The sequence below is a fragment of the Portunus trituberculatus genome, chromosome 9 (genome assembly GCF_017591435.1).
Source record: "Portunus trituberculatus isolate SZX2019 chromosome 9, ASM1759143v1, whole genome shotgun sequence".
NCBI lineage: Eukaryota > Metazoa > Arthropoda > Malacostraca > Decapoda > Portunidae > Portunus > Portunus trituberculatus.
The window spans coordinates 9,425,231-9,450,727 of record NC_059263.1 but is presented as its reverse complement, the minus strand read 5'-3'; the positions used below and the strand labels follow the sequence as shown (position 1 = coordinate 9,450,727).

The window sequence follows — 25,497 nt, the reverse complement described above, 5'->3', positions numbered from 1 at the left end:
ATAGCATATAAATGAGAGCTAGTGATCCAATACAAAAAAATTATTATTAATTATTAAGTATCCTAAGCTCGAGAGAACCTTACAACACAACTACTTCTCTTCTACATTCTTTCACACCTATATTGTTTTAAGCTCGAGGAGACTACTACTTATTATATTTATCCTACTATCATCCCTACCACTGCTCTGTCTCTGCTCCTTCCTTGACATCCCCTTCAGTGGCCAATGTTGATATAATAGAGAGGCTACAAGTAATGTGCCTTCCCCTCCCTCTAAACACAACACAACACTCAACACCCCATCACACACTTATTAGCCTTAGTGAAGCAGGTCAGGCTAGTAAAAAGACAAGTAAGGTCCTTCCCTCCTGTCACAAAACCAAAAACCCACCATCACCATCACCACCACTACCACCCACCCTTTCTTGCTGCTACATCAACACCCCTGCTCACCACCACCACCACCACCAACACCCACCCTTTTCTCCTGCCATAGCACCAATAATCCACCACCACCCACCCTTTCCTGCTGCTACACCAACAATGCCAGTCACCACCACCTACCTGGCACACAGCCTAAACCAGTCATCCACGGTATCAGGGTGGTCGCGGAAGCCGTTGGGCTGTGTGAGCAGGTTGAAGGTGGGCTGTGTGAAGGCCTCCAGCATGGCTAGCAGGCCTCCCACACAGCCCGCCTCGCTGGCATACTCATCCACCAAGATACTACCCAGGTACAAGAAGCAGCTGTGTCCATGGGAGACATACAGCCCCACAATCTGCACCACAGGGAGGAAGAACAATTAGTGAAGGAAGAGCACATGGCAAGGACAGGTTACAAGGAGAGCCACTGGAGGCAAATGAGGAGCTTGTAAGACTCATATATGAAGAGAAGGAGGGAGACATACAGCCCCACAATCTGCAAATTGGAGGAGGAACAATGAGTGAAGGAAGAACACATGGCAAGGACAGGTTACAAGGAGAGCTACTGGAAGCAAATGAAGACCTAGGAAGATTGATGTAGAATTAGCAAAGTACATGAAGAGAAGGAACTCTGTACCTGTATATTAAACATCAGTGACTACCATGACAATAATGACATGGGCCATTTCAGAATAGTAAAACCCAGCTATTAATACCACTTTTTTTTTTCTTTCTTTTACAGTAAGGCCTATGGCGCCTGTAGGCACACTTGAAGAGTGTATGGGAAGCGCTGTTCAGCTTCCGCCCATTAGTGGTGCAGGCAATTTTATTTATAGTGGTACCCATATTAGGGTCCATATCACTGCCCAAGCTCATCTTGAGTGTAACCACCTAGAACCTGGATATCATGGTGATATATAGGTAACTTTAAACCACTCGACAAATGGCAAAGTGTTTTAAGGCTGTACGTGGTGGGATTCGAACCTACGCGTGGATGTTTGCCTGATCCCATGCTCACCACCTTATCCACTATGCCATGACAACCATAAAGGATTGCCACTGACTATCCTTGCAAGACAATTTATACCATGACATCAGCACTTACAATAAAAACAGAATAGTGACAAGGCCAAGCACCAAGCAATGATACTGATGGTGACAAAGAAGGAAGATGAGAGTACAGTAGCATCTTCCACCTGATAACACATTATGAGACAGTAACAAAATGGCAGACAGGACATGGTAATAATGACACTAATCGGTGACATGGAAATATATAAAAATCCCTCAAGTAATAAATTGATATCAATACAAATACAAACACCATAATTACACAATGACTTAATAACAACACAGGTCTTAGAACACTTATCCTGTAATTTTGGATGATCCATGACTGACACTCAGTGAGCCTCTTTTCACTCTGGTACTCTTGGCCAGTGCTCCTCTTCCATAAATAATACTGGCAAACAGGTAAGAACACTCAAGAAAAGTAACACAAGAAACCCCAGACACACCTGTTCGACGAGAGGGGAGAGGAGGGGCGCAGACTGCTGGTGAACACAGCGAACAGCAAAGCGCAAGCAGCGACAACAGTGCTCCATTACCCGTAGGTCACTGCTGAATTTCTGGAAGGTCAGTGACAGAGTGGGCCACACCTGCAAAGAAAGCTCAAGTGAAACGCTTTGCTCTCTCACCATGACTCCTTTCAAAGGACACAGAGATGATAAGCCAAGTTTTCAAGTGTTTCTTCTTTCTAAAAATATAGAATTTTGTTCATTTATCACTAGAACCATAAGAAACATCTTTAAAACCTGTCAAACTTCACTGTATGTAGGAAAAAAAAAAATAAATAAATAAATAAATAAAAAAAAACAAATAAATAAAAACCTTGCTTTGGTCCACCCAGCCTCCCACTCACCTCCATCACCACCTCCTGACAGGGGTGCTGCTCCCCATTCTGCACGGTGGGATTCACGTTGCGGAAAATGGCAGCAAGGCGGTCCAGCCACACCACTGGATCATTCTTGGTGTTCTTCTCTGGTGGAACATTCTCCTGCAGGAAAAACATGACAAAGATAAACTAACAGTAGGTCATTCTCTATATTCTTTACAGAAAGTGCTCAAATGGAAATTGTCCATTTACCAACATGCCGGGACAACAATGCCACAACAGGAAATCAGGACAAAACACCACACACTCACAAGCAAATTATTCACTCTTATCCTCCATTGACTTGTGATAGGAGGGGACACTCTTAGACCACAGCACTACAGCCCTAAGTGAACACCGGGACAAAAGATCAACTAAGGGTAAGCATTCAACAAACAAATGGAATATCAGCATCAATGAAGAACTAAAACCCTCTTAACACCACAGCCATCCTTCAAAGCTTGCCTCATCATGTCTGCCTCACTTCCACACATTTCACAGAGCCATGACTAGGTGACTCAGCACAGAGGAAGAGAATTAATAAAGTATGGAAGAGTCCCACATCAGTTGATAACTCCTAGAAATGGTAGAAAGAGACATATACACACGTGCACACACTCATCAGGAAAAGCATTAATAAAGTATGAAAGAAGTTATCCATTAGCTGATAATGCTTGAAAATGGTACAAACTCAAACACACACATACAATAAAAAATCCTCTGCCAACACACACACATACACACACACACACACACACACACACACACACAGTAAACAATCCTGTCACTGGTCTCCCACCTCAATCAGCTTCCCAAGGCTGGTGATCTGCAGACGACAGAGTTGCCGCATGTTGTCCTTGATGCGGGAGCGAGGGAGGCGGCCAAGGATGGAAGCGACGCCCTTGAGTAGCCCTACCACGGCCTCATTGCTGATACTGAAGGAGTCCAGGGAAGCGATGATCTGCATGAGGCCATCAAAGTGCTCCTCAATGTGGTCCCGACAACTCTGGCAGATGGCGTCCAGGGCCTGAGTGGGACAGCAGGAGAGGAAGGTTTTAGTTAGCATGCACATCAGCCAGGTTCACCACAATGTTAACCTCTTCAATACTGGGACACATTTTTACCTTGAGATTTGTGTACAATTGGACCATTTTATTGACATTAGCAAGGATCTATGGAGGTCAGAAGATTACTGGCCACAGTCATCACTATTCTAATCACCCACATGAGTCTCTGAAGCTATATAAAATCACCAAATAGTGAGCAGAATGACTATAAAAACATGTTATGGTACTCAAGGGGATGGGTTGGGTTGGGTTGGGTTGGGTTAGGTTAGGAAATCTTGTTGATCTGACACAATAAATGTAAAAGTAGCCTCACTTTACCATGACTATTTTCAAAGGGAGGTGTTTAGCCAGTTTCTCAGGAGTGTTTCCTTGGTGAATAGTGTAAAGACCTTGTTAAAACCTGTCAATGGAACAAAAACCCCTAGAAACCAATGGTACTTCACTATAACTATTTCCAAAACACACAGAGAAAATCAGCCAAGTTTTCATGAGTGTGTACTGTTAATAACATAGAAATTTCATTTAACATTGCACTGAAACTATAAAAACATCCTAAAAAAACAAGTGTCACTTCATTATAACTACCTTCAAAACCCATAGAGATGATTAGAGAAGATCTTACAAGCATCTACTGCTAATAACACAGAAATCTTGTTAAATATGACACTAGAACTACAAAAAAAAAAAAAAAAAAAAAAAAAAAAACACCCGTAGAAAAACAAGCATTACTTCAATATGACTACAGTAGAATCTCGAATCTCGATCAATCTCATCTCGATATTTCGCATCTCGATTGCACCATAAAAAACCCACTGTTCACACATCTCGATGAAATTACACAAATCTCGATTGCTTTTTTTTTTTTTTTCATCAAAACGCGGCGTATCGCGATGCGATTGTTTTGATTGCTCTCCACCTTGCGGCAGCTTGTGGAGTGTATCAGTACACGCGGCCTCCCCGCTCTGTTTAAAACCAGTGTGTGCGTGTGTGCGGTCAAGGTCGTTTACGGTGCGGGCAGGCTACCTGGATCCCATTCATCATGTTTCCGCAGCCAATGGAAGGGCCCAAGGGGTGGATAAGAACGAAAATGAGTGTAAAGGACAACAAAGTGTGAAAAAATGCGGAAGTGAAAACGTGATTATCGAAAGGGCAAAAAACTGAACAAATACACTGCAGAGGACAAGGATAAAGTGTTGCAGCTCTTGGAGAAAGGCTATAGAGTCAGTGAAATACAAAAACTTACTGGCATTCCTCAGAGTACTATTTCCACATTGAAAAGCAAAAAAGATGAAGTGAAAAATCAGTGACATTGGCAAAAAATTGTTCACAGGAAACACACTTGGACAGCGCCGCATCACGTGTATTTATAATGAAAGTAATCGTCTAGTGGCAGAAATGGAATATTATCTGGTGAAGTGGATTCAACGACGAGCAAGAGAGGTAGCTAGTATCAATGGTCCTCAGCTGCGTGAACAGGCAAGGATATTCTACCAGGCTGTTTGCAAGAAAAAACAAGTAAAAAATCCACCTGCATTTAATGCTTCTGTGGGTGGCTGCAGAAGTTTAAGAAGCGGTGTGGCATTAAATATGCACAGTATCAAGGCGAGATATCTTCTGCTGATAGTGAAAGTGCTGCTAATTATCCCGCAATAGTCAAACAAATAATAGAAGATGGAGGCTATTGCAAAGACCAGATATATAATGGTGATGAGACTGGCCTTTATTGGAAACGTTCTCCCAAAGCCACCTTCATTTCTAAAAATGAAAAACAAGCACCAGGAGTAAAAGTGTCCAAAGAACGTATCAGCTTTCTTTTACTTGTAATTCTTCTGGCAGCCACAAAATGAAACCTCTTATCATTCACAAATACAAAAGGCCTAGACCTTATAAACACGCAGATATGCAACAACTGAATGTTTATTGGGAGACTACAGCTTCAGCCTATATGACCTCAGCACTTTCTATCGAGTGGTTCGATAAATACTTTGTCCCTGATGCAAAGAAAAGTGTGAGGAACTAAACCTGGATTTCAAAATCCTTCTCTTTCTAGACAATGCACCTGGCCATGCAAAATTCCTCATAGGGAGGCATCCATGTGTTCAAGTCGTGTTTTTGCCCCCAAACACTACTTCCATATTACAACCCCTGGACCAGGAAATAATAGCCAATGTAAAGCTATTATACTATAAGTACCTTCATGACAAAATGCGACATGAAACAGATAGCAATGATGAGCTGGTTGAGATCGAAAACTCCACAAATGAAAGTGAAAGTGATCGTGAACTGTCCGCCACCTCCAACCAGGCCACCGACACCGCCACCCAAGCCGCCGCCAAGCCCAAGGTCACCACTGAGGAAGACGTTTCGTCAAAAGGAGCTATTTCTGTGAGGCAGTTCTGGAAATCCTACAACATCCGGAATGCAGTGGATTTAATGGTGAAAGCTTGGAATAACATATCAGATGCAACTATCAGACATGCCTGGGAAAATCTGCTAGCCGAGAAAAATTCTTCAGATTCCTCACAAATTCAACGACAAGCTGATCTACTGGCTGACGCTGTGACATCTATTACAACTGTTCCTGCCCCTGGATTCTGTGATGTTAATGAGAATGATGTGATGAAAGAGTTATTAGGAGAAAAGGTTGATGCAAGTGAAGCAATCGAAAATTTAATTAAAGAAGACGTAATGGAGGAAGAATTGGAACAGCCTGATACCGTGTCACAGCCTCCCTCCCTGAGTGTTCAACAGTTGTCCGAGGCACTGGGGCTTGTGGCAAAGGCCAGGGATATTGTGGAGGGAAAAGTGGAGAATGAAACTCTCCAGGAGGCATTTGATTATCTCAATAGAAAAATGATGGGCATTTACAACAGTAAAGTCAATGAACAAAAACAGTCCACTATAACGAGGTTATTCAAGATGCAGCAGCGAGTCGCCGAGGTCATCGAGAATGTCACAGAAGACGACGACGAAGGACCAATAGACCTTGATGCTTTGGACACTGAACTACCAGAAGAACCACCATTTGTAGGATTTAATGCAGAGACTGACGGTGCTGGCTGCAGTGGAGAGAACATACGCAAGGCCATGACAAGATTAGGGAGTGAAGGTGGTGAGTCCCAGTAGCCGAGCCACCAGCCCAGCCCCCATCAATCACCCTAATTTTATTTCAATAAATATAAGGTAAATATGTGTTGTTTTATTGTAACATTTCATTAGTTTTATTATATGAACTGCAGTGTGTAGTGTGGTAAATACTTTAGGTGTCAGCCTGAGAGTTTGTGTACTTGATATAGGTTAGTTGCCAAAGTTTTGGTCCCAATTGCATTTTTCCCCTATATGAAGTTAACTTCGCCATCTCGATATTTCGAATCTCGATCAGTATTTTGGGTCCCAATTACGATCGAGATTCGAGATTCTACTGTACTTTCAAAACCCATAGAGATAATTGGCCAAGATCTTATGAATGTGTATTATCAATAACATAAAAATTGTTAAATACAGCACTGGAATAATAAAAACACCTTTAGAAACCCATGCCACTTCAACTAAAACCTCTGAGTAATGAAGGCAAGGTACAGGGACATTATACAGCAATGGAACAATGAAAATACCTTTAGAAACCAACGTTAATTCACCTAAGAGTAATGAAGACATGGTAAAGGAATATTACAAGGCACTGGAACAATCAGAACACTCCAAGAAACCCATGTCACTTCAACTAAAACCTAACGAAGGCAACATACAGGGATAACCTAACCTAACCTAACAGTGACATTACAGCAGTCTGCCACCACACACCTTTGCTGAGACAGTGGCCAGGTGCTTGTTGTGGAGCCGCTGGGTGAGGAACTGAAGCACGTGGGGAAGGAAGTTGGGGTGGCAGGCGATCCACTCGTTGAGCTCCGCCATCAGCTGTACTGAGGTGAAGGCCACTTGTAGGTGTACGTCCTCCGGCTGGCTCAACACTCCCTCCAGTATGGGTGGCACTACCTCATTCTCCTCCCTGTAGAAGCAGAAGTAGTCGCAGTAGCAATAGCACTAGTAGCAGTAGTAAATTTTTTTATAGAGTATAAGACTCTTTATTGTGTACCATTATCAAGGGTTTCATTAATGGCATGTTATTTATTCATTTATGTGTTTATTTATTTATTATTTATTATATCTATTTTTATGTAAGGGGGGAAATCTGGCTCAGGGCACCAAAAACAATTAAACAAAAAAGACCTATTGAGATAGGTGTTAGTGCTCGAGTAGGTCCATCTGAGAGAGTTAGTCAAAAGAATGAGATAAATGTCTTCAAATGACTTCTACATACCTCATTACTGACTGGTTACAAGTTTAATGGTTAGCATGTTAGGACAATGATGGAAGTTTCACCTCACTAATGAGCAGAATGCAACGGTAAGCCTCTCTAATACAAGAGTTAACCAGTATTCTCAATCATTCATATTTTTCTCTGGTAAACTTTGGAACTATCTGCCTACTTCTGTATTTCCAACTTTCTATGACTTGACTTCAATTTAGAGGGAGGTTTTTATTGGGGTTTATTCTCTTGGATCTGCAAGACAACTGGCAATTAAGTGGGCCTCTTTTTTTTTGTTTGTTGCCCTTGGCCAGTTTTCCCCTCTTACATAAAAAAAAAAAAAAAAAAAAAAAAAAGGACAATTCAAGGCAAGTTCCATATCTCTAGGCTATCATCAACACGACAAGGCAGGGGACTCACGGTATGAGGTTCTTGGCCACACTCTGCATGATGAAGAGCGCTGCCTCCATAAGGTTCCAGTTCTTGGCCACGTCCGGCGCCTGCAGAACATGTGCCATCTGCTGGAAACACAGCTTGGAGCCACAGATGAACACCACGTCCTTGATCAGCTCCTGCACACGCTCCCGGAACTCATAGAAGTCGTCCTGCTGCGCCAAGATGGTGTCCTGTGCGGCCAGTGTGTATGTGTGATTATCAAGCCTTGGACAGTTTGAATGTTTGATAATGGCTAGATATCTGTACATCAGGCTGCCAATCACACACAAGGAGGCCCAGAATAGGTAACTTACACACACTTATCAGATTGTGCTTTAATGTTGATGTTTGTAAATTCTACAAGTTTTAAGTGCTGTTATAGCAATAAATTTACTTACTTATGCACGTGCACACACACACACACACACACACATACATCATTGACACGCTTAACCTTGTCAGCCCCAAGTGGAAAGGGACAATGATAGCCCACCATACATACCAAAGAAGCAACAATATCAAATTTACTGGTGGTGAGATGAGATCAAGTCTAAAGGAAGCTATTCAATAACACAACACATTTACCAGAAGAGACACGATCAATACTCCAAACTGTTCAACATTAACATGATGACATTTAACATGACTTTTCCTTCCTATAACCTGATAAATTACAGATTGTCATCCTCATGTTTTGTGGATCCATTTGATTTAAACAGAATAAAAGTGATGCATAGTAAACTCACAGAACACCTATGTGAACAGTATGCCTTGCACAAACTCACTCTTTGCAGTTACAGGAGCAGGAAATAATAATGAACAGTTGAACAGAAAAGAAATAAAAACCAGAAGGCAAACTTACACTTTCCGGGTCCATCTGATAGTATTGAGGGAGACAAACAAAGATAAGAAGCAAAACAATTAGAGGCACCACAATTTGAAAGAAAAAACACAAAACAAAAACACAACATTACAACCAAGCAAAAAAATAAATATAAATTAATAAACACATCAATTTAACCCAACACAATAAAACACAGTGGGAAATCTAGACAAGGTGCAAAAAGAAGAGGTAAAGGGAACACGAAGGAAGACACAGTGAGGAATATAGGCAAGGTGTAGTGTAAAGAGAAGAGGTAAAGGGAACATAAAGGAAGACACAGTGGGGATTATATACAAGGTAAAAGAGAAGTAAAGAGAATACATAGGAAAGGAAGACAGTAGGGAATCTAGACAAGGTATAGAGGGAAGAAATAGAGAGAACACATAGGAAGACACAGTGGAGAATATAGACAAGTTAAGAGAAGTATCAACACACATAAAGACACAGTAAGGAATCTAGTCAAGGTACAGAGGGAAGAAATAAAAGGAAACAAAACACAGTGAGGAATATAGACAAAGAGAAGCATTGACACACAGAAAGACACAGTGGGGTATCTAGCCACGGTACAGAGGGAGCAGGTGAAGAGAACACACACACTTACATGGTCTGGCTCCATCTGGCAGTGTCGGTAGAGCGCCTCTATGAGTCTCTCCACGTAAGGCTTAAACTGCTCATTGACATTATCACAGTTCTTCTTGTAGAGCACCTCGGACAGCTTGTACCAGAAGTTGAAGGTGATCTCTGCCACCTGAGGAGACAAGAATGGATGACTATTGGAGTAGTAGTAGTAGTAGTAGTAGTAGTAGTAGTAGAGTAGAGTAGAGTAGAGTAGAGTAGAGTAGAGTAGAGTAGAGTAGGGTAGGGTAGGGTAGGGTAGGGTGGGGTGGGGTGGGGTGGGGTGGGGTGAGGTGGGGTGGGGTAGGTGGGGTGGGGTGGGCTGGGATGGGATGGGATGAGGTGAGGTGAGGTGAGGTGAGGTGAGGTGAGGTGAGGTGGGATGTGGTAGGGTAGGGTAGGGAAGGGAAGGGAAGGGTAGGGAAGGGTTGGGGGTTGGGCTGAGAAGATTATGATAGGGAAGGATAGGCTAGAAATAGTAGTAGTAGTAGTAGTAGTAGTAGTAGTAGTAGTAGTAGTAGTAGTAGTAGTAGTAGTATTGAAAAACTTACTAAAATGCATACACAAAATGCAAAATACATAAATAGAGTCACCTGCCGCCCGGTGGAATACTCCAGGAGAGGTACTTACGGGGATGTAGGCAGTGCTGCAGACTGAGTGATTCCCCGTGTCCTCTCTTCCCGGTTCCCTTTGTGGTCTCATTTATACAATTGAGCAGCTGCAGCCTGCCCTCTAAAGACAACTTCTACTACTTCCTACACTACACTACAACACCTTACACTTTTACACTCTCTTCAAATCAAAATTTAATAATGGCTTCACCACGCCCTGCCTCGGAGTCCCCCTCTGGGGAGGGGACCATAAATGTCCCCAGGTCGGACTGCCCTCTGCTGTCGACCTTGGGTGTCTTGACACTTCATCTAATACTTTCACTATCAATTTCTGCAACATTCGTGGCCTTCGTTCTAATTTTCAATCTGTGGAACACCACCTCTCCTCTACTAAACCTCATCTTCTCTTCCTAACCGAAACACAGTTGTCTGTGACTACTGACAGCAGCCCCTTTTCTGTTCCCTCCTACTTGCTCTATCCTCATTTTCAATCCAAAGCTGGATGTTGCGCATACGTGCGTAACGACACCACTTGCTCTCGTGCCCACAATCTTGAATCTTCAGAATTTTCTACCATCTGGCTAAGACTTCAATGTCACTCTCTAACTAAATTCATCTGTGCTGTATACCTCTCACCTAATTCCTCTGACTATGTAAAATTCTTTGACTATTTGACTTCCAAGGTGGAGCACATCTTATCTCACTTTCCTTTGCTGAGATCTCCATTTTAGGGATTTCAATGTTCACCACCAGCTTTGGCTTTCATCTTCTTTCACTGACCAACCTGGTGAACAAACCTTCAACTTTGCTATCCTTCATGACCTAGAGCAGCTAGTGCAGTTCCCTACCCGTATTCCTGACCGCCTTGGAGACACGCCCAACATTCTTGATCTTTTCCTAACCTCCAACCCTTCTGCTTACTCTGTTAAACTTTCCTCTCCGTTGGGCTCCTCCGACCACAATCTAATTTCCGTTACCTGTTCTATCACTCCAGTGCAGCCTCAGGACCCGCCTAAGCGGAGGTGCTTCTGGCATTTTAACTCTGCTAAGTGGGAGGAACTAAGGCAGTACTATTCTGATTTCCTTGGGATGATTATTGTTTTCATGTCAGAGATCCTTCTCTTTGTGCCGAGCGCATAACAGAGGTGATTATCTCTGGCATGGAGCTATACATTCCTCATACTTTCTCTAACCCTAAAGCTAAAAAGCCTTGGTTTAACTCTGCTTGTTCTCGTGCTGTCAATGATAGAGAGGCGGCTCACAAACGGTTCCGTAGCCATCCAACTGCTGAAACTCATGCCCTATATATTTCTGCCCGTAATCATGCCAAATCTATTCTCCAACTTACTAAAAACTCTTTCATCAATAGAAAATGTCAAAGTCTTTCCAATTCTAACTCCTCTCGAGATTTCTGGCATCTAGCCAATAATATCTCTAACAACTTTACTTCTTCGTCTTTCCCTCCTTTACTTCATCCAGATGGCTCTACAGCTGTCTCTTCTTTTCTAAAGCTGAACTCTTCGCTCAAACCTTTGCTACCAACTCAACTTTGGATGATTCTGGGCATATTCCTCCTACTCCTCCACCCTCTGACTACTTCATCCCTAAAATTAAAATTCTTTATAAAGACGTTTTCCTGGCCCTCTCTGGCCTTGATTCTCGGAAGGCTTACGGTCCGGATGGAGTCCCTCCTGTTGTTCTCAAAACTGTGCTTCCGAACTCGCTCACTGCCTGGTCAAACTCTTTCATCTGTGTCTCTACTTCTATTTATCCTTCTTGCTGGAAGTTTGCTCACATTCAACCTGTCCCTAAAAAGGTGACCACTCCAATCCTTCTAACTACCGCCCTATAGCTTTGATTTCCTGCCTTTCTAAAGCCTTTGAGTCTATCCTTAATAGGAAGATAATGAGGCATCTATCAGCTCACAACCTTCTCTCTGATTGCCAGTATGGTTTCCGTAAAGGCAGATCTACTGGTGATCTTCTTACTTTCCTAACTGAATCTTGGTCATCCTCTTTAGGGACTTCGGTGAAACCTTTGCTGTCGGCCTTGACATATCGAAAGCCTTCGATAGAGTCTGGCACAAATCTTTAATTTCTAAACTACCCTCCTACGGATTCTATCCTTCTCTCTGTACCTTCATCTCCAGTTTCCTTTCCGATCGTTCTATTGCTGCTGTAGTAGACGGTCACTGTTCTTCCCTAAAACTATCAACAGTGGTGTTCCACAGGGTTCTGTCCTATCACCCACTCTCTTTCTATTATTCATCAATGATCTCCTAAATCTGACTCAATGCCCTATCCACTCCTATGCTGATGATACCACCTTGCATTATTCAACAGCGTTCAACAGACGCCCAACCCAACAACAATTAAATGACTCAAGGCGAGATGCTATAGGACGCCTAACTTCTGATCTTTCACTTGTTTCTGATTGGGGCAGAGAAAACCTGGTTTTGTTCAATGCCTCAAAACTCAATTTCTACAACTATCTACTCGACATAACCTTCCAGACAACTATCCTCTCTTCTTCAATAACACTCAACTTCCCTCTCCTCTACATTAAACACACTCGGTCTATCCTTCACTAAAAATCTAAACTGGAAATTTCACATCTCTACTCTTGCTAAATCAGCTTCCAAGAAGTTAGGTGTCCTATGGCGTCTTCGTCCATTTTTCTCTCCTCCCAGCTGCTTGCTCTGTACAAGGGCCTTATCCGCCCGTGTATGGAGTATGGCTCTCATGTCTGGGGGATCCACACACAGCTTTACTAAACAAGGTGGAATCTAAAGCTTTTCGTCTTATCAACTCTTCTCCTCTAACTGACTGTCTTGATTCTTTAAGTCACCGCCGCAATGTTGCATCTTTATCTGTCTTCTACCGCTGTTTTCATGCTGTCTGCTCTTCTGAACTTGCTAACTGCATGCCTTCCCCTCCTGCGGCCTCGCTGCACAAGACTCTCTACTTCTTCTCATCCCTATTCTGTCCATCTTCCTAATGCAAGAGTTAACCAGTATCTTCACTCCTTCATTCCCTACACTGGTAAACTCTGGAACTCTCTACCTGTGTCTGTATTTCCACCTGCCTATGACTTAAACTCTTTCAAAAGAGGAGTGTCAAGACACCTCTTACGTTAACTGGACCCTCCTTTTAGATTTTTTTGTTTTTTCTTTCTCCTACTTTCCTCTAAACAGGGCCTGGCAACCAGCGGGATTTTTTTTTCCAACACTGTTTTCCCTTGGCCAGTGCCCTTGTAATGTAAAAAAAAAAAAAAAAAAAAAAAAAAAAAAAAGAGAAAATCATTAACTAATTTTGTCTTACTGAAGGCAAATTTACGTACTAAACACTGAAGGATAAACAGCCACCAATCTGCACCAACCTAAAAACACAGTTCATACAAATACATTCCTTTCATTTATCTGGAATGAATACAAACAATAAATAACTTCCCTTTCTAAACTTTTCTGGTGTTCTCTTTTGTATAGTTCATCTGTGTGTGTGTGTGTGTGTGTGTGTGTGTGTGTGTGTGTGTGTGTGTGTGTGTGTGTGTGTGTGTGTGTGTGTGTGTGTGTGTGTGTGTGTGTGTGTGTGTAATTCACCTCGATCGCCTCCTGGTCACCCAGCCAGTCTTCCCCATTACGGAGCGAGCTGAGCTCATAGACCGAAAGTGAGGCCACAACCCCTCGAGTTACATCCCGTACCTATTTACTGCTAGGTGAACAGGGGCCACACATTAAGAGGCTTGCCCATTTGCCTTGTCGCTTTCCGGAACTTGAACCCAGCCCTCTCGATTGTGAGTCGAGTGTGCTAACCACTACACTAAGCAGTGTGTGTGTGTGTGTGTGTGTGTGTGTTAGTACTCACCTCCCAGTCATGATGGCCAATGCAGGTGAGGAGTAGATGGAGGACTTGCAGTGACCCCAGACCTTGCCCTGGCTGCTCCACCATCACCTCCACCAGCGTCTCTCCAAGCTCAGAGAAGATCCTGTCAAGTGCAGAATGTCCAGCTGGTGAGTGATTTAGACAAGGACAAACTGAGATACAGGCAACCCCCGTTTAACGAAGGTTCACACAACGAAATTTCGCTACAACGAAGGTTTCATTTTACTACCATCTGCTCGTTTAACGAACACCAAACTCGCTTTAACAAAGTTTTATCCAGGTAATTTTTTCAAAATTTGAAAGCCCCACCGTATCATGCAAGCTGACAGGCTTTTGAATACATCAGGAGCTGCTGGTACTAAGGCCTGCCTCAAGATAAATCCTGAGACACCTGTAGAATAAAGATCAAGATCAAGCCTCTCGTGGACAACACAGGCGCTGCCGATACAAAGGCCTGACTCAGAATAAATTCTGTGTCACCTGTAGCATCAAGATCAAGATCACGCGCACCACTCACTCCCCAGTCAAAACATAACAGCGTCACCAGCAGCTCATCTTCCCTAGTTCAACTTACCACCAAAACGCCTGCAATGTGGCCTAACGTTCCTAAGAAGACCAGGAAGTGTCTTACTCTCGAAGTGAAGCTGGGTATTATTCACAGACACGAGAGAGGACAGAAAACTAATAACATTGCTGGCCACCATCTTGACTCCGTCTACTGTCTCTACTATTTTCAAGTCAGCAGACTCTATTAAGAAGGCTGGTGAGATGGTATCTTCCTTGCAAGCTAAAAGAACCACCTGAACTCGTGACTCTACAATGGATAAAATGGAAAGCCTTGTGGAAATGTGGTACATAAGTTTTGTATGCGGTACAATGATGCGCACTTTGTTTACATTCCAAAGGTTGCCGGTTAGTGTCTTTCCCGTTTCACTCTCCCTCCCTTCATAAAGTTAAGATCGTCAACATTATAAAGTTACGTACATACATACATTAGTGTACATTATAATGACTTAAATTAAACTACCTAAATGTTTAACTTCATAATCCTTACTTTCATTAAACCTTTTACTGTACTATGATGCACTCTCACTTTGCTTACTCTCAATGGAAGTTCAAATCAGGGGTTAAACTTGTTATAATCGGTTCGCTTAACGAAGTTTCGCTTAACGAAGTGTTTTTTTAGGAACATAACCCCTTCGTTAAACGGGGGTTGCCTGTATTTCCTTCACCTGCCTCTGTACATCTTCAATTTGATCAACACAAGGACAAACTGAGATCTTTCCTTCACCTGCCTCTGTACACTTTCTATTTGATCTAACACTACATCATCCAGAGATCTAAGTGTGCTGGCCTTTTTGTTTAATTGCTTTTGTTGCCCTTGGCCAGACTTCCCCTATTACATAAAAAAAAAATAATAATAATAACTGCTCATAATTCAAGTTTAACATTTTTTTTTTCCTACTAGTACTGCAACACTATCTTTGTGGCAGTGATTTTATGAGATGACAAGCTAAAATCATCACTGTTCTATAATCTAAACCCCAAACATACACACAGGTCAGGAGATGCAGCAGAGAGAGTAAAGGCATTCTTCTCCCTTCATGCTGAGTCAAAACAACATCGCTTCTTTAGGAGATTGCATAGGAGGAAAATTAAGCAAAAGACATGAAGGAGAAACAAACACAGGAGGAGGAAGAGAAGGAGATGGAGGAATATGGAGAGACAAATACAGAAAGAGGAGGAAGCTGAGGATGAGATAGAGTAATATGAAGTGGTAAAAGTGAAGATATACAAGGAAAAATATGACAAAGGAAACACATATAAGAGAAGGAGAAAGAGACAAGAAGTAGTGGTAGAATACAAAGACATATGATGAAGAAAAAGACAAAGAAAACATGTACAAGAGAAGAGGAGAGACAAGAAATAGTGGTAGAGAATAAAGATGTATGATGGAGAATGACAAACACAACACATACAAGAGAAGAGAAGAAAGAAGCAGTGGCAGCAACAAGTACGATGACCCCACCTGGCATAGTTGGTGATAGCATTGATGTCCTCCAGAGCAACAGCCAGGTGGTAAGCGTTGCCCATCTGCAGCACACCGGCAAACAGGGTCTCTGCTAAGGGCTGGATCCTCTCTGCCTCCAGCATGATCATCGCTGAACACACACAGTCTGTCGCAATCTCATGTAACCTGTGAGCAGAGGGAAGTGTGTAATAATGGGGGAAGGAATGGAGCTGTGATGAAAAGACATGGACTTGTGAGGGAACTGAGGAAAGAATAATGATGCTGTTGTGCAAAAAAGATAAGACTTGCGAGGAAATTTAGGAATCACAATGGGTCTGATATAAAAAGGAGAAAGAATATATGTGAGGGAATTGAAGAAAGAATAATGAGGCTGTGGTGAGAAAAGATGGAAAGACTTGTGAGGAAATTAAGGAATCACAACGGGTCTGAAATACAATATGGAGAAAGAATATATGTGAGGGTATTCAGGAAAGGGGTCTGTGATGGAAAAGGATGGAAGGACATGTGATAACACTGAAGAATGGAGAGAGAGAGAGAGAGAGAGAGAGAGAGAGAGAGAGAGAGAGAGAGAGAGAGAGAGAGAGAGAGAGAGAGAGAGAGAGAGAGAGAGAGAGAGAATGGAGGGATGTGTGAATTAACAGATGAAAGAATGAATGACAGGACATGTGAAGGAACTGCAGAATGACCAACAGGAATACTGGGCTGTGATGCAAAAGGATGGAGTGAACTAAAGAACAGCAAACCATGAAGCCAAAAAAAAAGAAGAATAAAGGGAAGAAAAAAATTTTGAACCAAAAACACTGAAAAAGACATGATGGAACAAGGGAGAGAATGACAGAATGATGTGAAACAGACAACAAACTCAAACAACACCAACACAACACATACACACCTGGGAGCCACCTGCGGGTTGCCAACGACGGTGAGGATGTCATCCACTAGGCAGGTGTTGAGAAGTAGCACCCAGTTCTGCGAGTGGATGTTGAACCACGAGGCGAGGCAGCGGAGAGCCTTCAGGTGGGTGCTCTCCTTGGTGGTGCCCTCACTCACCACCACCAGATGCTGAACAGAGGAACAGGTCACAAGAAGAGGAACAAGAAAGAGGAGAAAAACAAGAACAAGAAAAAGAAGAAAAGGAAGAAAAAGAAGCAGAACCAGAAGCAGCAGCAGAACAAGAACAAGATGAAAAAGATCAAGAACAAGAGAAAAATTATGAGAGAGAGAGAGAGAGAGAGAGAGAGAGAGAGAGAGAGAGAGAGAGAGAGAGAGAGAGAGAGAGAGAGAGAGAGAGAGAGAGAGAGAGAGAATATAGGGAGGTAAACACACAGTATAGTAAAAAGGAAGAAAAAAAAAGCTGGGTTGTGGATCTAGTAAACCTGTCTTGTCCTCTTCTCCAAGTGGTAATGGAAATTCAGAGATGCAACATTATAATAAGAAATCCATCACTTATGTTAACAACCAACACTAAGTCAAGCTACTCTCTCACTACAGTCTCCCAGCCAACACTAAGCAGAATTTTAGTTGTGTAAGGAACATGAGAGGAAATATCTACCAATTCAAAGACAACTTGAAAGAACAACTAACACAGAATGCATGACCAACACTAAGTCAGTCTCCTGTCTCCTCCCACCAGTCACTCAACAGGACCTTAGAGATATTAGGATATTGAGAGGAAATATCCACCAATCCAAACACAACTTGAAAGAACAACTAACACAGAATGAATGGCCAATACAAGTCAGCGTCCTTTCTTGCCACAGCCAGGCGGCAGTCACTCACCAGGATCTTGGTGATGTTAGGAACTTGTGAGTGGAAGTATTCATCCAGCTGCTTGCGCCGGTTGAGTCCGAGGCGGAGCTGGCGCGAGTGCAGCTCCTCCGGCAGGGCGATGAGCACTTCCAGTAAAGGAACCAGGTTGGGCTTGGAGGATTCCGGCCCAAACTGGGTGATGAGGTCACCTGCAGGGAACAAAGTGGTGGGAGCTGTCAGTGCTGCTCATCGTGCAGTATGAAAGTGTGCAATCTTATTTAATTGTGGCAAAACAAATCCCTGCACCACACACAAAAGACAACTCTACACAGTACTGAGGCAGTAAGCTGCTACACAACACTACATACTACAACCCACCGACTCCATGAACACTCAAGAAACTTAATATCTAAATTAATCCAGTAAATCAAGAAGTAGAACTCCAAATTATTACAAAAAGTCGAACAAAATATATAATACATCACCTACAAATTATCTTTTTAAATGGAATAAGGAAAATCAATTTCTAAAAAAAATATATATATATTTCAATCTTTCACTCCATTTTCGAAAAAATTGTATAACTCCCTGCCTGCTTCTGTCTCTCCTCCTTCCCATGACTTCAGCTCTCTCAAGGCACATCCACCAACTCTCGATGACCATTTTGACATTTTTTTAGGATTGCCACTTCAGTGAGGCCTTATTTATTTTTTTGTTGTTGTTCTGACTAATGTCCCTCTTACAAACACAAACACACACACACATACACACACACACACACACACACACAACAGTGCAGTACCTACCTATGGGGTCACTCCAGGAGGCCATGTGAAGCGCCAGGTCAGCCAGCGCCACACACAGCTGCGTGGCGATGCCCTGATAGGTGTGTTCTGTGATGTGACTCATGTGCTCCAGCATGGAGGCACGCAGGGACGCATGTGCCTCCACTGGGAGCTCCCCAAAGTATAGCTGTCAGGGAACACAGGGAAGGAAGGTTAGATAATGTTAGACAGCCATCACACCAGCACAGAAGGAGGAAAAAGAGATGAAGGAAATAAAAAAGTGGTACAAATGAGGCTCTACAATGTTAGACAAGAATCACACCAGCACAAAGGAAGAAGGAAGAGAAAGTGGTAGAAAAGGGAGTTAGACAATATTAGACAGCCATCACACCAACACAGCAGATGGACAAGGATGAGATGAAGAGATGGAGGAAGAGAAAGGAAGAGGTTAGACTAAAGTTAGACAGTCCTTACACCAACACAACAGATAGACAAGGAAGAGACAGTGCAGGAAAAGTGCTACAAAAGGAGGATATTTAAAGTTAGACACTCACCACACCAGCACATGAGGAGAAAGAAAAGATAGAGGAAGAGAAAGAAAGAGGTACGACAAAGATAGAAAGCCATTACACCAGCAAAAGAGGAGAAAGAAGACTAGAGGAAGAGAAAGAAAGAGGTTAGACAATCACACCATCATAAGAGAAAGAGATGGAGGAAGAGAAAGAAAGGTAAGACAAAGTTAGACAATCATCACACCAACACAAGAGGAGATTGGAGAAGAGTGAGTCATACAAATAGAGATATATGAAAATGGAGACAGAAAAGGCCATGAAGAGATAAACACAGTAGGAAAAACAAAAGAATGGAGAAGGACAACATAAGTGTATGAGCAGGAAAATCAAGAAGGATTAGAACATGGAGGAGAGAAGAGAAAGAGACAAAGATACAAATATAGATATGAAAAAAAAAATAAAAATAAATAAATAAATAAATAAATAAATAAATAAAAAAAGGAAAGAAAGAGAAAAGAAAGGAGGAAGAGGAAGAAAATGAGAAGAAAAATGGAAAAAGGAAAAAAAGCCAAAAAGAAAAGAACATTAAAGAAAGATGTGGATGGAAGGAGGATGAAAATGAGAACAAAAAAAAAAAAAAAAAAAAAAAAAAAAAAAAAAAAACAGAAAGAGATGATGATGATAATGAAAATGAGAGAAGAGGATGAGGAGAGTAAATTTCAAGGAGGAAAAAGAGAATGAGAAAATGGGTAAAAAAAAAAAGATGAAAATGAAAATAAAGATGAATATGACTGGGAAGAAGACGACAAGTTTTAGGGAGGAGGAAGAGAATAAGAGGGAATATGGAAACAAAAGAAAGAAAGAAAGAAAGAAAGAAAGAAAGAAAGAAGAACAAGAACAACAAGAACAAGATGAAGATGAAAAAGAAGAAGAAAATGAACAACAACAACAACAATAAAAAGAACAAGAACAAGATGAAAAAGAAGAACAAAAACTGCAACAACAACAACAAGATAAAGATGAAAAACAAGATTGGAAAAAAGAAGATAAAGATGAAGAAGACAACTGAAAAGATAAGTAAGAAGAGAAGGACAATTCAGAGTACCCACCTGTATCTTGGTGCGGAGAGTCTGTGCCGCAAAGAAACAGGAGTTGCCATCGTGCTTGAGGTGAAGGAGCTGGTCAGCCACTTTCCACGCTTGTACCTGAGACGGGAGTAAGTGGAATCAGTCTAAGTGGAGGGATGGAATGTGAAGTAGTGTGGAGGGATGGAGGGATAGAGTGGAGGAGTGAAGAGATGGACATGGAGGTAAAACAAGAATGGTGTGGAGGGATAAAGAGTGTGGAGAGGTGAAGAGGTGTGATGGTAGAGGTATAAATGGATAGAAGCATGAATAGGAAAATGGATAAACAAAAGAAAAAGTAAAATCATTAAAGAAAGATGAGGATGGGAGGAGGAGGAGAATAAGGAGGAAAGTGGAAAGAGGCAGTGTGGTGAGGTGAAGGACTGAAGAGATGAGGGTGGAAGTATAAAGGTATGGTGCGAATGGGTGGTATCAATAGGTAGTGTAGAGAGGTGAAGAGGTGGGAATGGAGGTATCAAGAGGTGGTGTGGAGGGGTGGTAGTGTGGAGAGGTGAAGAGGTGGGAATAGGAGTAAGATGGGAGGGGTGGAGGTGTGAATAGATAGTGTGGAGAGGTGAAGAGATGTGGTGGAGGTATAAAGGGATGGTATGAATGGGTGGAGGTGTAAATAGGTAGTGTGGAGAGGTGAAGAGATATAAGTAGGTGGTGTGGAGCATTGAAGGGGTAAAAGAATAGGGTGTTCCTGCACATCAAAAATATCATCGGGATTCATAAGATAAGGTTTAAGATTAGTCTTTTTTTGGATCACTTGAGGAAGAAAAAGTCTGGGCATCAAAATTTTGGTGTCTATTAATGTATCTATCCACCAAGCCAGGAATCCCAGACACACCACCATCTTTTTATCGTTTTTTGTTGCCCTTAGCGGACTATTTCCCAAACAAAACTTAACATAACTTAAATCAAACCATCAAACCTAACCTAATCTAACTCAACCCAACCCAACCTAACCTACCTACATAAAAAAGAAAGAAGGGAAACACACACACACACTAATAGCAACAAAAATAATGACCACTAAGATGAGACAAACAAACTGATAAGAGGAGACAGTAAGATAGAAAAACAAACTAGACTGAACTAAATAACTACATCTTTAGGGCTAAGCAGGATGAGAACACCAGCAAACCTATATCTGAGGAAATTAATAAGCCTGATAAGTGTCCTGATCCTAAAGGCAACTAATCTAATCTAATCAAACAGTGGTTCCGTCAGATAACTTTTCCAGCCTCTCACCAAAAGAGCCCACTGGTGGAACATGTGGTGCTCAAACTTGGTAATAATGACACCCTGCACACACAGACACTCACAATACAACTTCCTTCTTCCTATCATCTGAAGAGGGAGGAGTCAAGATACTTATCCCATTCTTTTGGGTAATTCTCTCTCTCTCTCTCTCTCTTTCGGATCTGCTCGGGGACTGGCATCTAAGTGGGCCTTTTTGTTTAATTGTTCTTGTTGCCCTTAGCCAGATTTCCCCTCTTACATAAAAAAAAAAAAAAAAAAACAATAAATAAATGAAAAAATAACACAGGCTGACAATGAAAACCATTGATAATAGTAGACAATGAAGGGTCCTATACTCTAATCTCACCACTATTCAGCCTACACAAATTTTAACAAATACATACCACTAAATAATGATATACAATGAAGGGTCCTATACTCTAATCTCACCCCTATTCAATGACAATGATACACAATGAATGATGAGATAGTTACATAGAGGGACAGCTGAGAAGTGAAGGTGGTGGATTAATCAGAGGTTGACCTAGGAGAGAGAGAAATAAAAAAAATCCTCTCTGATGACTTTTTTGTTGAAACATTAGCAAATTAAACAATTACTGAGATTTATCCACTACCTTTACAACAATGAAAGATCCCACCATACACTATACAATTCCCTCACCACACATTCATACATACATACATACTCCACCATACTTCCTCAACCACCTGTATGGAGAATACCAACTTAATCCCATACTTCAATTGCTATTCTTACTATACACTTCCCTCACAATACATAGACATATACATCCCTGCTTTACCATATTTCCCCGAACACTGGAATGAAAGACAGCAACATCTAACATCTACCCAGTGAAATAATCTAACAACTGAGTGATGTGCCAGCAATGGAGGGGAAAGATATGCTATAAGCCCTCACATGTAGGAACAGGAGCAGAGAGAGAGAGAGAGAGAGAGAGAGAGAGAGAGAGAGAGAGAGAGAGAGCATGTCTCTCTCTCTCTCTCTCTCTCTCTCTCCTTAGCCAATGTGCGCCATGCAGAAACATTTCCATCACTCCCTATTCCCCTGCACTATACAATGCCCTCTCTGCTGCTTATTCCCTATCCACCCCACTTCCCTTGCAATGAGTATTCTTCTTCTTGCTATTGTAATCTGCTTTGCCTTAGATCACTTCTCAAGCTACTTCCTTCCTTCTTTTGTCATTCACTGGTCAGCTTACTCAAATTAGTCTGTCACCAGCTCCCCCTGACCCATACACACACGTGCATAGCTTTAAAGAAAAATTACATACGTGGAGATACAGAGACAGGACATTATGAGCACCCACTCGAACCCTATACAACACAACTAGATAAATACAACTGGGTAAATACACCATGCAGAAACTAGGTGGGTTATACTCAGGCCATTCTCAACAACCAATGAATGTGATGAGTGTTGTTGTCTGAATGTTAAGCATTAATCTTATTGTTTGCTTTTCAAGTAGTATATTTTAATTTTTGTTTTCTTAGGCTTGTTGTTTTATATTTGGTATTTTGGGTTTGTTAACGATGAATGATATACAATTTCTTGGCTTTGTGAATCTTATTGCTTTATGGCTTTTATATTTGTATTTATCAAATACATTTTAATTTCTATTTAATTCAAAGTCATGATTAATGTCTTAATGTTACTACTGAATTATGGTTTTATTGCCATTTCCACCAATACACCACACGTCACTCTAACCCTTCACAGAGTTTGCCACTGTTTGCAGCATTTCACTACAACCATCTATAAGGCACATGTTAGGCTGCTGCTTGAGTTTGGCCACCCAGTATGGCACACAAGATACTTGGCTGACTTGAGGGTGCTTGAGTCAGCTTAGCATCAATGGACCAAACAAGTGTAAGGCCTCCAAGACTGTTCATATACTGACCACCTTAAAATGTTGAATCTGTAGTCGTGCAAGGCAGACTACTTATAGCTGACCTTATCAAACACTGGGAAATCTTTTATAGCCATTCATCTATTGCCCTGTCTGACCTCTTCACTAAGTCCCCCTGCAACTAATACCAGGGGACACAGACTCAAGCTACTTAAACCTCATGCCTCACTGGACCGTAGACATTGATTTCTCAGTGTAAGATGCATAGATCTATGGATTTCTCTCCCTGACAATGTAGTGAATGGTGCCACCATTGCACCAATACCTCAAAGATATCCTGTTCTCCTCTTCAGCCTACAACAGTACTGATACACTAATCATGCACAACCATTCATACTTCCTCATCACACGATACTACACTACACTCACTTACCCCCTTGTCTTGATTGCACACACACACACATAACTCATTGCTACACATTGGTGAATATCATTCTGCTTATGGCACACATCTCCACCCACTGTTTCTAGAAACATTGCAGCACAAGTGCTAGATGTGGACTGGTGAGCCAGCAGTTAATGCAATCCTTGGATTGAGTATGACTTAAGCAATTGGGTAGATAAACCAGGTAAGCTTACCCTGCCTGAAATTAGTAATAAGTGTATCTTATGGTGGGGCTCCAGTGGGGAACTCAGTTAGATTACAAAATGTAAGGTTGGGTTAGTTTACCAAATGCAGATGTTTCAGCAGGTTAGTGAAGGGGTCGATGGGAGGAAGTATTGGTTGAATTTGCACATTTATCTGATTTGCAAACAATTTCTTGGATGTGTGAATCTTGTTGTTCTATATATCTAAATTTGGTCCGAGTTGGCCCAGTACTATGGTCAATGCGTGTCACAATCTTAACATTAAGCCCTAAGCTGCAACTCAGAATCCCTTGACCCATGGCCCCTGAGGTAATGACCCCGCACACCCTCACCCCGGTGACCCCATGCACCAACACACCCACACCAATAGTGACTCCCGTGCCCCTGGTTCCAACACCCACGATGCAGCCTGCACACCCACACCACGCCACTGAGGACTCACCGATCGCTGCAGCTGTCCGAGCCAGCGGGACGCCTGGTCATGCTTCTGTCTGTCCTGGACCTGAGCGTCATAGAGCGTCCCGATAGCCGCCAACACCTCGCTGACATCCACCTCCATCTTACCATAATCCCGGGGTGAGGCAAGGCCCACCACCGCCACGCTCACGTCCCCACGCACACTACAGGTAAATAAATAAAGCAGCACTCGCAAGCGGCCTCAGGAAGGACTGCACCTCGACGCCATGGCAGTAAACAAGCCTCTTTTCTAGATTTTCACGCTTGCCGCGACTACGAGCAAGGGTCCAGCGGCTAGCCCGGCATGGCAGCGATATGATGTGTGTATAGTGGTAATGTGAGGTCTCTCTTGGGTTTATATGGGGCAGGAGAAGGTAAGTGTCCTGTACCCGCCGCCACTCACAACCGTCCTCGCCTTTGCCGCTCACTGTTGCCACACTGGGCGGCCACCCCAGCCATCTCTTCCTCCACCCTCATTTCTTTTTCCCTTCTCTTTCTTTATGTTTTCACCGTCCTCTTGCTTTTCTATATTTCTTCTTGATTTTTTAGTTTCATTTATTTATTCACCATTTTTTCTTTTGTGCCTTTCCCATTCTTGCCCCGCCTCACTTTTCTTATTTTCTCTCTTTTCTCTGTCTCCTTGCCTTTCTCTTTCTTCTTCTAGAAAGAAAATAAAACCCTGGATACCTGGATGGAGATATAGAGATAGATAGGATAAAGAAACCTTTGGGGATCACGAATTATACTTTATTTGATGCCGTTTGAAAGACGACACTTCTAAGCAACTTTGGTAGCTGAATATACATACACTTTGAATATCCTTTATTAATTAATCACAAAAGACTTTCAATAACAATAGATGCAGTGATATGCTAAGAATAGGCCTATCAAAACTAGATTTGTA

The 25,497-nt window shown here is 42.1% G+C and overlaps 1 protein-coding gene across 2 annotated transcripts in view; it reads right to left on the bottom strand.

Annotated features, from left to right (window-relative positions):
- The window catches only part of LOC123501207 (transportin-3-like), a 28,689-nt gene extending 3,650 nt beyond the window's left edge, over positions 1-25,039 (bottom strand). For both annotated transcript variants that reach the window (XM_045249887.1, XM_045249888.1), the window contains exons 1-14: positions 24,580-25,039; positions 20,338-20,433; positions 18,738-18,903; positions 17,962-18,140; positions 17,075-17,244; positions 16,180-16,347; positions 14,133-14,253; positions 9,645-9,791; positions 8,146-8,351; positions 7,221-7,425; positions 3,152-3,379; positions 2,341-2,475; positions 1,937-2,077; positions 564-775 (exon numbers count right to left, since the gene is read on the bottom strand). In XM_045249887.1, the coding sequence (XP_045105822.1) occupies positions 564-775; positions 1,937-2,077; positions 2,341-2,475; positions 3,152-3,379; positions 7,221-7,425; positions 8,146-8,351; positions 9,645-9,791; positions 14,133-14,253; positions 16,180-16,347; positions 17,075-17,244; positions 17,962-18,140; positions 18,738-18,903; positions 20,338-20,433; positions 24,580-24,696 (2,291 nt within the window). In that variant the 5' untranslated portion in view covers positions 24,697-25,039. The remainder of the gene's footprint in view (positions 1-563; positions 776-1,936; positions 2,078-2,340; positions 2,476-3,151; positions 3,380-7,220; positions 7,426-8,145; positions 8,352-9,644; positions 9,792-14,132; positions 14,254-16,179; positions 16,348-17,074; positions 17,245-17,961; positions 18,141-18,737; positions 18,904-20,337; positions 20,434-24,579) is intronic.
- Between the last annotated feature and the right edge of the window lie 458 nt (positions 25,040-25,497).